This window comes from Tamandua tetradactyla, chromosome 9 (assembly GCF_023851605.1).
Source record: "Tamandua tetradactyla isolate mTamTet1 chromosome 9, mTamTet1.pri, whole genome shotgun sequence".
NCBI classification, from domain to species: Eukaryota; Metazoa; Chordata; class Mammalia; order Pilosa; family Myrmecophagidae; genus Tamandua; species Tamandua tetradactyla.
In genome coordinates, this window is record NC_135335.1 from 32,569,756 (window position 1) to 32,582,078 (window position 12,323).

Sequence of the window (12,323 nt, forward strand, 5' to 3'; positions counted from 1 at the left end):
GCACTGCCTTGATTTTGGACTTCTGGTCTCAAAACTGTGAGCCAATAAATTCCCACTGTCTAAGCCAACCTACTATATGGTATTTGATTTAGCAGCCGGGAAACCAAAACAATGCCCACCTCTGAAAGTATCACCAACATCTATCTCCTCTAAACCACATGACCAATTAACCTGGAAGCAGGTGCTGGCAAAGGCTTGGAGAACCTGTCAGAAATAGGTGGGTACAGAGTAAAGGCTGTAAAGCCTAGGGCTAGGCTTTTAAGTCAGAGGGCCTGAGAGTAAAAAAAAAGCATGTGTATGTAAATGTCTATGTTCTGTCCCTTTGAAACATTTTCTATCCCCCCCACTCCAATTTCATCCCTGTCTCCTCAATTCCCACAGAACCCACAGAACTTAGATGACCAACTTCAGATTGAACAAAGGAGGGACAAGTTACAGCCAACTTGCCAAATCTAGTAAGGCAGAAATAAACTGGGATTCTGGGGTGAAGGGTAAAGTCTTTCTTGAGAGGCTAAAAACATGACCACAGTGCTTACGGAATGAAGAGGACAGTCAAAAGAACAAAGAACTAGTTTGGCAGGGTTCCCACTGGTCAAATCTCCCAGCACTCTGTGCCTTGCTCCCTGCAGCCAGACGGACCATGTGTCATCACACTTCTGCATGTTCAGGCCCTGGTGAAACGAGATGCAACGCTCTGGCGGATTCTGGAGGCTGTGCTGCCATAACATGGCTATCCCTCCAATATAAAGTGCTGGCTGTTCTAGGAACAAGGGAACCAAGGGTTTTAAGAGGGAAAGGACACTGCAATCAGCCAATTCAGCTTGGAGGTTAGCCACATACACACACTTCTTTCATCATTGCCAGAAACCAGAGAGCACACTCATCCTGCAATGGCCTTTTTCCATTCCTGGTGAGGCAGCTCAGTTTATTTAGTCGGTCCACAAACACTAGTCAGCTACCTTGTGTTTAGTCCATGACTGACTTTTTAAAATATTAATTTCAGCAGTTTTATAGCTAGGCCTCTGATCTGCTGAATTTAAAGGCCACCTCCCCAAACACAAACCCTTTGTGGACAAATACAGAGTGCTTTCTGAAGAGCCAAATCAGGTGGGTAGTTGTTTTCTTTACTTACCATATTCTTCTGGGACCTGTAATCCAAAAAGTCCCAGGCTCTTCAATTTCTCCAAAGTTTCTTCTGGGATTTTCCCCTCCTGGTCAATTTTTTGAGAATCCACTGCCAAGAGGAAGTATTTTGATTAAACAAAATATAAATGATGTTTATACAAATAAAAGTATATAGAACAGTCCTTGTACAGCATATAATCCCAGTATCAGAAGCTTTTCAAAACTAGAAATTATCTAGTCATGGTCATTTCACATGTGTATTAGGCAGAGTTCTCCAGAGAAACAGAAACAACAGCACATGTGTATGTATATGTACGTAAATAAAATGAGATTTACTTAACCGTCACAGCATAAGTTCAATTATACTTAATTAGCCCAGCAAGAATGATATGTTTTAGAATTACCAGTACCAGTTACTACTACTCAATCTGGATGCTAGTTCACATGGGTGTATTTGATTTGTAAAACTGCAGCAAATTTTACATTTCTAAGATGCAGACATTTCTGTAGGCATATTAAACTTTGATTTTACTAGCAGTTCTGTTTAGAATATTGGTGAATGCATACGCAACTCCCAAGGCTGTGAAGCTAAATGGCCAAACTCTAGACAATATGTACCTTTCAGAAATCACGTTCCCTTTCACCACAGTCCACAGGTTCTGAGAACCATGTAGTCGATTTAACGTCATTAATCACATTTCATTACAGCAAAACTGAGCAGTCATTAGCATTAGGCCTAAAACTGTACACTTTTATATGAATCAAGTTAAAGTGCTTTTTAAATTACTAACAAACTTTATCACTATTATAAATTTTAAATATCACCATAACCTACATATATGAATTTTTACAATGGGTTGCTAATCAGGAACATGGATTCTCCAAAAACAGTTCAACTCTTGCTTTTTATTTACCTTTTTACAACTTTACTGACATATATGTTCGATGGACAATAAACAGAACATATTTAAAGTATATAACTGGATGGGTTCTGACCTGGGAAACCATCACCACAGTAAGGAACACATTTCACCCCTGCTAAGTGTCTTCTTGTGTGCCTTTGTAATCAATCCTCCTCTCCACCTACAACCTCAGGCAGCCAGTAATCTCCCTTCTGTCTCTAAGGATTAGTTTGTACAGTTGAAAGTTTTTTTATAAATGGAATCACATTTTTTTTCGGTGTGGTTTCTTTCAGTCAGCATAATAAACTTAAGATTCATCCATGTTGTCGCATGCATAAACAGTTCATTTTATTTCATCACTCACTATTCTACTCTATGGCCACATCAAAATCATTTATCTATTCACTTCCTGACGGACAACTGGATGGTTCCCAGTTTTCAGGAACCAAGAACATTCATAGTTGAGTCTTTGTGTAAATATAAGTTTTCATTTCTCTTGGGTCAATACATAAGAGTAGAATGGTTGGGTTCTATTCCTTATAGGAGGGGGGGGCGGGAGTAACTAAGAAAAAAGATGTCTGGGGGAGTGGGGGTCACAGCAGTACAGCAATAACGAAAAAAAGAAAGGTTGAGAAACACTGCCTTAGACTAAAGGCTGCTCTGCTCCTCTCTAGTAAAACTTTAAAAAGCAAGCTTCAAAAGGACAAGCAGGTTCACAAATAACTTAACTGTGATATCCCAAGACTATTCAGCAGCAATAATGTAAAATTCACAACATCTAGCATCTAATAGAAAATTACATGACACCCCACACATATACACAAGACTGACTATCCAGCAGCAATAATGTAAAATTCACAAAGTTTAGCATCCAATAGAAAATTACTGGGCATGAAAAGAGCAGGACAATATGATCTATAGGGTGGAGAAATATCCATCAATGCATCACAATCCAGAAACAGCACACATGACAGTAGACAAGGACATGAGAACAGTTATTATATTGATTCCAAATGCTCAAGAAGGTAGAGGAAACACATATTAAGGAGATGTGAAAGAAATAGGAAAGACACAAACTGAACGTACAGTTGTAAGATATAATGTCTGAGATGAAAAATAAACCAGATGGGACTAATAGATTAAATTACTCATCTTCTTTTGATCACTGAACATAAAAATACAATAGAAACTCCACCAAATAGAACAGAGAAAGAAAAAAGATTGGAAAAAAACAACAAACGAACAGCATATCGGTGAACTATGGCACAACTTCAAATTCAGTTGGCATCCCCAAGAGGGGGATTGGGAAAACATATTTGAAGAAATAATCACCAAAAATCTTTCAGATTTGATGAAAACCATGAACCCACATTCCCAAGGATGTCAAGAACCCAAGGAAACATGAAGTAAACTACACCAGGGCAGGCAACAGTGGCTCAGTGGAAGAATGGCCTGTCATGCTGGAGACCCAAGTTCAATTCCCAGAGCCTGCCCATGCCAAAAAAAAAAGAACAAAAAAAACCCTACACCAACACACATCGTCATCAACTTCCTTACAGCCATAAAATCAGTCAGACAAAAGACACATTATGTACAGATAAACAAAGATAAAAAATGATAGCAGACATCTCACCTGGAAATAATGTTAAGTCAGAAGAGGATGGACCAACATCTTTAAAGTGCTAAAAGAAAAAAAGTGCTACAAATCTTTACTAATGGAAGACTTTCTCAAACATGCGAAAGCTGAAAATATCACCCGCAAAGCTGCACAATGAGAAATGTAAAGGAAGTCACACAGAAGAATGATGGTAACAAAAGGAATTCTGGTTTTACACAAAAGAATGAAGAACACTACGAAGAGTAAATAGAACACTTTTTTCTTGGTTTAAAAATTACTCTAGGGCAGTGTGACATTGGTTCAGTGGCAGAATTCTCGCCTGCCATGCCAGACACCTGGGTTCGATTCCCGGTACCTGCCCATGTTAAAAAAAAAAAAGATAAAGTGACACTTCAATGGAGTTTGAAATAAATGTAGAAATAAAATATATGAAACAACAGAAAACAGCAGGGGAAGCAGTAATGCTGTAAGGCTCTTATACTATCTGTGAAGTGGATATTATTAGAAGCTTTGATAAGATATGTAGATAAACTCTAAAACAACCACTAAAAAAAAAGTCCTAACAAGCTAACAGAAGTGAAAAAATGGAATCATAAAAACTATTCTACTAATGCAGAAAAGGAGGGAAAAGGGAACGAAGAACAGATGGGACAAACAGAAAACAGCTAGATAGATTTAAACTCAACTACATCAATTAATCACATTAAAACTATCACATATCAATAATCAATTAAAAGGCATAGATTGTCATATGGATAAAAAAAAGAAAACCTCCAACTATGCTGCCTACAAGAAATTCACTTTACTGTTTTTAGATTGTAAAGGAAAGTTGCAAAAATAGTACAGTGTTCCTATATATCCTTCACCCAGTTTCTTCAAACAATTTATCAAAACTAGGAAGCTGACAATGGTAAAAGATTAGTAACTACATTACAGAGTGAATGTGAATTTTACCAGTTTGCCCACTAATGAATGTCCTTTTTCTGTTCCAGGAACCAATCCAAGATCCCACATTACATTTGGTTGTCATATCTTCTTACTCTCCTCCTATCTGTGACAATTTTCCTCAGCTTTTACTTCTCTTTCACGACCTTGACATTTTGAAGAGCTCAGTTACTTTGTAGAAAGTCTCTCAATTTCGGCTTGTCTGATGTTATGTCAAAATTAGACTGAGATTACACAAAGCTTACATTATACAAAAATTTACCTGGAATGGATCACAGACCTAAAGGTAAAAGCTAAAACTATAAAACTTCTAAAATAAAACATAGGAGAAAATTATAATGGCCACTGATTTGACAAAGATTTCTCATACATAAAACAAAAAGCATGAACTACAAGAGGAAAAAAAAATTACAATCAAAATGAAATGCTTTTGTTCTTTAAATGACACATAAAAAAAAAAATGAAAAGACAAGCCACGGACTGGGAGAAAACATTTGCAAAACATATATGGACAAAAGACTTGTATCAAGAATATATAATGACATTTTATGGCTCAATAATAAGGAAACATCCAATTAAAACAAAAAATGGATAAAAATATTTCAAAACACTTCATCAAGATATATGGGTGGCAAATAAGCACCTGAAAAGAGGCTCGGCACAGTGACCAGGGAAATGTAAATTAAAACCACAAGATTCTACTTCACACCTACAGCAATGACTAAAATTAAGAAGAATGACCGTACCAGGTGTTAGTGAGTATGCAAACTCAAACTTTTAAACATTGGTGGGAATGTAAACTACAAACCACTTTGGAAAACAATTTGGCAATTTCTTAAAGTGTTTAGTAAGCCTACACCTACCATATGGCCCCACCATTTTATTCCCAAGTATTTTCACAAGAGAAATGCCAGCACATGTTCACACAAAGACCAGTACAGGACTGCTCATGGCAATTTTGGATTAGCTAAAATCTGGATAAACATTAAATGTTACTTCACGGGTGAGCAGATAAATTGAAATACTCCTCAGTATTAAAAAGGAATGAACTATTGATACATGTGTGGGTGAAACTTAAAACTATGCCAAGTTGAAAGGAGCCAGACAAAAACATGCATGCTGTATGATTCTGTATACATAAAATTCCAGAAAATGTAAAACAACATATAGTGACGGAAAGAGGAACAGGGATTACTTGGGGACAGGGAAGGAGTGAAAGGGGCACGAGGAAACATTTTGGGGCTCTGGCAATACACTTTTTACCTTGATTGTGTGGATGGTTTCTCAGGGTTATATGTATGTCATAATTTATCAAACTGTACATTTTAAATATGCTCAGTTTATTGCAAGTCAATTACATTCCAACAAAACTGAAAAACAAATATGACAATCCAGAGAATAAAAGCTTAAACAAAAGAGCAAAGGATTAAGGAACTAAAAAATGAAATATGTATGAAGGTAGCCATTAGAGCAAAAACAGAAACGGAAAAATTTCTAAACAAAAAAAATCTATTCACAAGGAAGCAACTTCTAAAATTAGCAGTATAACAGTTAATAATGTAAAGGAACAGTTCTCAAACAGTGGGAGAACAGGGGAAGCTGGGACCCTTCTAGGGAGGTCACAAAGCCAAAACTATTTTAATAATAAAATATGTTATTTGACTTTTTAAATTCTATTTATCTTATGAGTGTACACTGGAGTTTTCCAGAGGCTCCATGACATAGAATATCAAAACAGATTAAAAACAGAAGCATATACAAGAATCCAGCCATCTTCTAATAAGCCAAACATTAAAGATTTTGTAAAAATGTAAAACAATACCACTCTTTTCATTATTCTTTGTTTTAGAAAATATTTTTTCATTAAAAATACTGTTCTAATCAGTATTTTTATCAAAATTTTCAATACTATCAATAATGATCAGCATTTTGAATAAAAGTTTTATCAATATTTTAAAGTAATAAATGAATACAGTATTTTAAAAATTTCTCAGATTTAATTTCTTTAAGGGTAAATATCGATAGACAAAACCCATATAAACAAAAGTCCTTTGAGATTCTCAATTTTTAAGTGTAAAAGGGTCCTAAGACCAAAAAGTGTGCAAAGCACTGATGTCCATCTAACCTCACTGAGCTCCCTTGGTCAAAGGCTGGCTAACCACTTCATCATATATGGGGAAGGGACCTTAAATCAGAGCTACTTAAACTGTTTTCTGTGACCAGGTTGCATGGCTGATATGCAAACAATTACTGGTTCAAACAAACTTAGGTTCAGAAGTTCAGACAAAACCTTTAGAGCAATTTTACCTTGCCATAACAACCAAGCACATCATCAGGGTGCTTGTATTTTGCATGTGTTTGTGGGTTTTTTTGCTTTCATTTAATTTTTCTAGTAATTCATTTCTTATTGCACTTTACAAAAGTGTCAGTCTGCTACAGACTGGAAGTTTTAAAAGGGGTCTTTCATCACAGTGCAGAGATTAATTTCTTACAATTTAATAGCAATTGGGATGATCCTTAACCTAAAATATTATCGAAAGATACTATTTCTCTGTGATTAAGAATACTCAAGGGAGCTTCCCTATGTATGTATACTGCTTCTCATATAAATACATTAGCAATGGCTTTTAAAACAAATCTGTAATGATAAAGAAAATTGTACATACCCTCTTCAGTGAAGAATTTTTCTAGTGGTATCACAAACTGATTGATTTCATTCAGTTCATCTTGGCTAACTTCAGGAAATGGGAAAACTTCTTTCTAAAAAGGATAAACATTTACTAACAATTTCATTTTTTAACAGCCTCCCACCGTGGTAATGTCAGTCAAGAGAAAAACATTTGCAAGATTTCACATCTGTCTGGCAGGACATTACATGCAGAAGGAATTAGAAGGTAAACCTGAGAATATGCCTAACCAACAGGGATTGCAAGCTAGACTGCATCACCTAGCTGAGATTGTTCCTGATTTTGGAGAGCTTTCCTTTTCCCATTAAAAAAAAGGCACTGGATCAACATTTAGAAGGCCTGAGTTCCAGTTCTTGATTTATCGTTTCCTGATTGTGTGACCAGAGCCACATTTCTTCACAAGCCCAAGCTTCCACTTTCCCACCCATAATATACAGGTAATATTTACTCAAGGGTGCTGTGAGGGTTGTGGAAGATAATGTGTGGGAAAGAACACTACTTAAGATTCTACATCGGCTATTTTGTGTGTTCAAAGATGTTGACAAGGGCCTAAGTGGCCGCAAGGATCCAACCTCAGGCCAGGCCCCCACAAGGCTGCCAACTATGGCCTCTTTTCCTTCCCACCTCCTGATGTCTGCTACTTATGCTGCATGTGTGAGCAGTGTGGTCACTGGAAGAGACCCAGCCAATAAGCCAGAGTCACCAGGTTCAACCAGCTCGGCCAATTCTTAGCTATGATTTGTGGGGCAAGTCAAACAGCCTTTCTCAAAGTGAGATGATCCTATTTATCTTAGGAGGTCAGTGTGGGGCTCATAAGAGATTACATGGCCTGGGACATGTAGCTCTAATTACTTATGTTAGATATTGGCTCTGCTCCTGTCTCCACCTTGTGGCCTGGAAAATGACTTAGTTTTGAGTCTCCGTCTCAAACTGGTAAGTGGCCAGTGTTTCTATCTGGCCCAGGATTTCTCCACTGAGCCATCACTAGACATTCCTTGAAATCATCTTGCTGTGTCCTCAGTCCCTCTGGCTTTCTTCACTCCAGCGATCCCTGCAGCTGCCAGCATGGGATGACTATATGGAGTTAGACCCACGGTTGCTGAGAAGGGACATCATGGGTCAAAAACTGCCAGCTCCCAAGAGCCCTGCCTCTCCTCACAGTACCACTCCTCAAGCATCTTCAGAAAGGTCTTTAGAAGAGCGCTCAATCTATCCCCTCCGACCTCTGTACCTCAACTCAACCTCCAAAGCCTTTCCTCTCTGGCCCTGTGACTCCAAGCTTACAGGTGGATTCCTACTTCAAAGTGGCAGCTGACAAAGGAATTCCTGCTTCCAGGCCATCCCTGACCCAGCCCTCAAAGTGATCAAGAAAGAAAATGCAGGATAACTCCCATCACTCTGCAGCCCCTAGAACAAAGTCCAATCTCCATAGCTTAATATACAGAGGATCAATCCATCTCTATCACATTCTCCTTCACAGCCTCATTAGTTCTTCCTGAGGCCATGTGCAATGGGCTGCATTATAGGAAGATATTCTGGTACCCATGAGCATGCCAGATAAGAAAACAGCCTGGAACTAACTGGCCCTTGACTATGACCAAAGGGTATCTGTGACATGATACCCTGAGCTCAGGTACATGTAAGAACTCTCCAATTACAATGTTTGAAAATTGAATGGGATGTCTCATAGGCGCTGGGTTCAACTAGTAATTTTCAGTTTGTTTTTAAAGCATGGAAACTGTTTCTCAAACAACTCTAGCATAGAAAAAAATAATAATATAAAACAGATAAAAGCCAAGCTGCTCCAATTGAGGCTGGAGGTGGGGAGAAAGATCCCAATGGCCCACCCACTCAGTTTCCCACTGGTCTTGGCAGGAGCCCCAGGGGCAGTTCCGGGAAGAGCAAGTGTGGCAAATGCTGGCCTAGATGAGCTTAATGATCTCTTCCTATTCTGAGATTCTAAGCATTGCTGCCACTTTCCTGCTCAAATTCCGATAATACTGTGAGAGCTGAGGTTGGTGATTCTGGATATAAACTGCAGGAAGGGAAGACAGGATGTGTTGTCAGAGTAGATGTGGATATAAGAATAAGAGTTATAAGGATTCCCAGTGTTCAGTCTGAACAAGTAAAATAACAGTTGCCACTGTCTACAACAAGGAAGGTGGTGGAGTAGAGAGACCAGCAACTCAGTTTTGAATGTTAAACTTGAGACAACTATTAGGCATCTCTTATGGGCTGAAAGGTGTCCCCCCAACCCTTCCTTCCCAAAAATATGTTGATGTCCTAGTCCCTAGTCCCTCGGAATGGGACCTTATTTGGAAATAAAGTTGCTACAGATTAAGATAAAGTTATAATCAGAAATTAGAGCAACGATTCTGAATGGGATGAGATGGGGGGGTGGGATGAGGTAACAGAATGTGGAGTTATTGCTTAATGGGTGCAGAGCTTGTTTTGGGTGACAAAAGTGTTCTGGTAATGGGTGGTGCTGATGGTAGCACATGGGGAACTTAATCAAAGCCAGTGAAGTATACACTTCAATGGTTCACATGGGAAATTTTGAGTTGCATATATAATACCACAACAAAAAGGTTTAAAAATGATGAAAGATGAGGTCATAGTAGCGTTGGAAGGCTCCTAAACCAAAAGGACTGGTGATCTCAATAGGGTCTGACACAGGGGAGGTAGCCATGTGAGGATGGAAGCAGAGAGTAAAGTGCTGGAGCTGCAAGCCAAGAAACGTCAAAGACTACTGGCCAACACCAAGAGCTAGAAGAGGCAAGGGAGGAGTCTCCTCTACAGGTTCAGAGGGACCTTGCTTTCAGAACCAAGACAATAAATTGCTGGTGTTTTAAGCCACCAAGCTCGTGACAGGGGCCCTAAGAAACTAAGACAACATCTAAGTGGAGCTGTGGGGCAGAAAAGTAGACATAAAGTCTGGAGTTCAGCTCTGGGGCAGAAAAATAAATATAAAGTCTGAACTGAAGAAATAAACTCATAGCCCGAGCCTTAGAATATACCACTCTAACTGGGTATGTCAGAAAGAATGACGAATGTGTAGAGGTCAAGGAACTGAGAAAGAGACTGGGTAAGACCAGACTGAGGTAAAAAGAAGAACTGGGATAGAATGGTCTTTCAGAAGACAGGTGAAGAAAGTGCTTCAAAGAGGGTGGTGGGATGAACTGTCAGATGCCAATGATAGGGCAAGATTAGGACCGAGAAGAGACCATTAGATTTGATGATGTGCAGGCCACGACCAACTTTCAGGAGAGCAGTTTTAGAAGAGTGTTAATGACAAAAGCCTGAGATGAAGTAGAGAAGGAAACACTGATGATGCAGATGACAAAAGACAGAGTAAGTGAATCAGATCCTTGAAAAGGTGAGAAGGCATGAGGTCTAGTGATGAGGCTGGGCTTTGGGAGTTGAGAGTTCATTCACAGTCATAGGAAGAAAGTAGAAGAAATAGGTATAAATGTGGGGAGGAGAGGGTATATGTGATGATGAAAGTTCTCCTTGACTGCAGGTATTTTCTTAGTGAAGCAGGAAGCAAACTTGACCGCTGAGAGTAAGGATGGGAGAGTCGGCACCAGAGGTTCAAAAACCTGAAGGAAGAAAAGCTTGTGTCCTTTCCTGGCCATGCTGTTTAGAGGCATAGGTCCCAGGAGACAGCACAACACAGCCTCACATTCAGGGTGAAAAAAAAAAGGTTTCCCAAACTTTAAAGACTTAGATCTGCACTCACTGACAGGAAAACCCACTCTCAGTCTGTCTCAGCTTCTACACCTGTACGGCTGGTATAAAAGGGTCAGCCTAACAATCGCAGAGGAATGTTCTAATGAGAAAGGAACTGACTCCTTAAGCCATACAGCAGCAGTCAACTTTTTGCTAAGCCTTGCTCAAAGCACTTCACAAAAGTTTTTTCTTTGGACTGCACAGCACCTTTAGCTGAGGATGAATTATGTTTATACTCCTATCCTGTAGAAGAGCCCACTGAGGCACAGGGACCTAAGTGAGTACCTGAAAGTTACACAAATAAGCACTGACGCCAGCATTAACAATTCTGCTGCCTCTTACCTCTACCCAGTACCTTCCTGCTTAGAAAACAGTTCCAGATACCACTGTGAGGTAGAAGCATGACTAGATGCATTTTAAGGTTGAAGAACTAAGGCCCCCCAAGTCATAGAGCCGAGGTCAATTTCAAGTCTTCAAACAACAAGAGGATGGAAAGTGCTTAATAACCAAACCGCTGCTATTGACTGTGACCGCGGAAGGGATGGCGAGAAGAAGGCACCTTGGAGCCAGGTTCTTCGGCAGCCTGAATGGTAGGTTCCGGAGCCGGGACTCAGCTCTGAAACCTAAGAGCAGTTGGAAGCCCACGAGGAGCGGCAGGGTCTGCGCTGTTTAGAAATCAGAGAAATCTCGCACATTTTGGGGCTAAGACAACCCAGTTGAGCTCTGCTTGGCGATCACCTAGAATAGGGTTTCCCAAATTAACCTGACAGGAATTAGCTGGAATAGCTGTCAAAATCATGGTTTCTCCAGGCCCCTTTCTCTGGAAAGGCTGGAGTGGGACTCGTAACACGCCCCGCCCCCAGGTGATTCCAGTTAGGCAGATTTGGGGACACTGACAAAGCTCGACACCTGTTTTGCTTGCTAGGGCCGAAAGGTGGGAGCCGGGGAGCAAGGGTCAGCTCGGGCCTGGCGTTACCTTCTCGATTTTGCCCAGGAAGAGCTCCTTGGCGAAAGCTCCGCTCGGAGGGCTGGTGCGCAGCGTGCGTCGGCTCGCCGGGAAGGCGGCCAGAGCCCGGCAGGAACGCGCCGCCGAGCGCAAAAATAGCACGCAGACGCTCATGCTGCCTCCAACTCCTTAAGCCGCCGGGTCCGCCGCCGCCACTTTTCAGCATCAGCAGTCTAGTGCACCTGACTCGCGTAGCCCGATGACGCCACTCGACTGCGACGCCCCCCCCCAACATTGCGCTTGCGCTACCTCCCGCGGACTGCCGGCTGGAGGGGGCGGATCCGGGGGCGGGCCCGGGGGACGGGAAGGGG

General features: G+C 40.5%; 1 protein-coding gene across 3 annotated transcripts in view; it reads right to left on the reverse strand.

The window, feature by feature from the left end:
• Window positions 1-12,229, reverse strand: part of ACAD9 (acyl-CoA dehydrogenase family member 9) — a 49,248-nt gene extending 37,019 nt beyond the window's left edge. For all 3 annotated transcript variants that reach the window (XM_077116394.1, XM_077116392.1, XM_077116393.1), the window contains exons 1-3: window positions 11,983-12,229; window positions 7,257-7,350; window positions 1,133-1,234 (exon numbers count right to left, since the gene is read on the reverse strand). In XM_077116394.1, the coding sequence (XP_076972509.1) occupies window positions 1,133-1,234; window positions 7,257-7,350; window positions 11,983-12,126 (340 nt within the window). In that variant the 5' untranslated portion in view covers window positions 12,127-12,229. The remainder of the gene's footprint in view (window positions 1-1,132; window positions 1,235-7,256; window positions 7,351-11,982) is intronic.
• Between the last annotated feature and the right edge of the window lie 94 nt (window positions 12,230-12,323).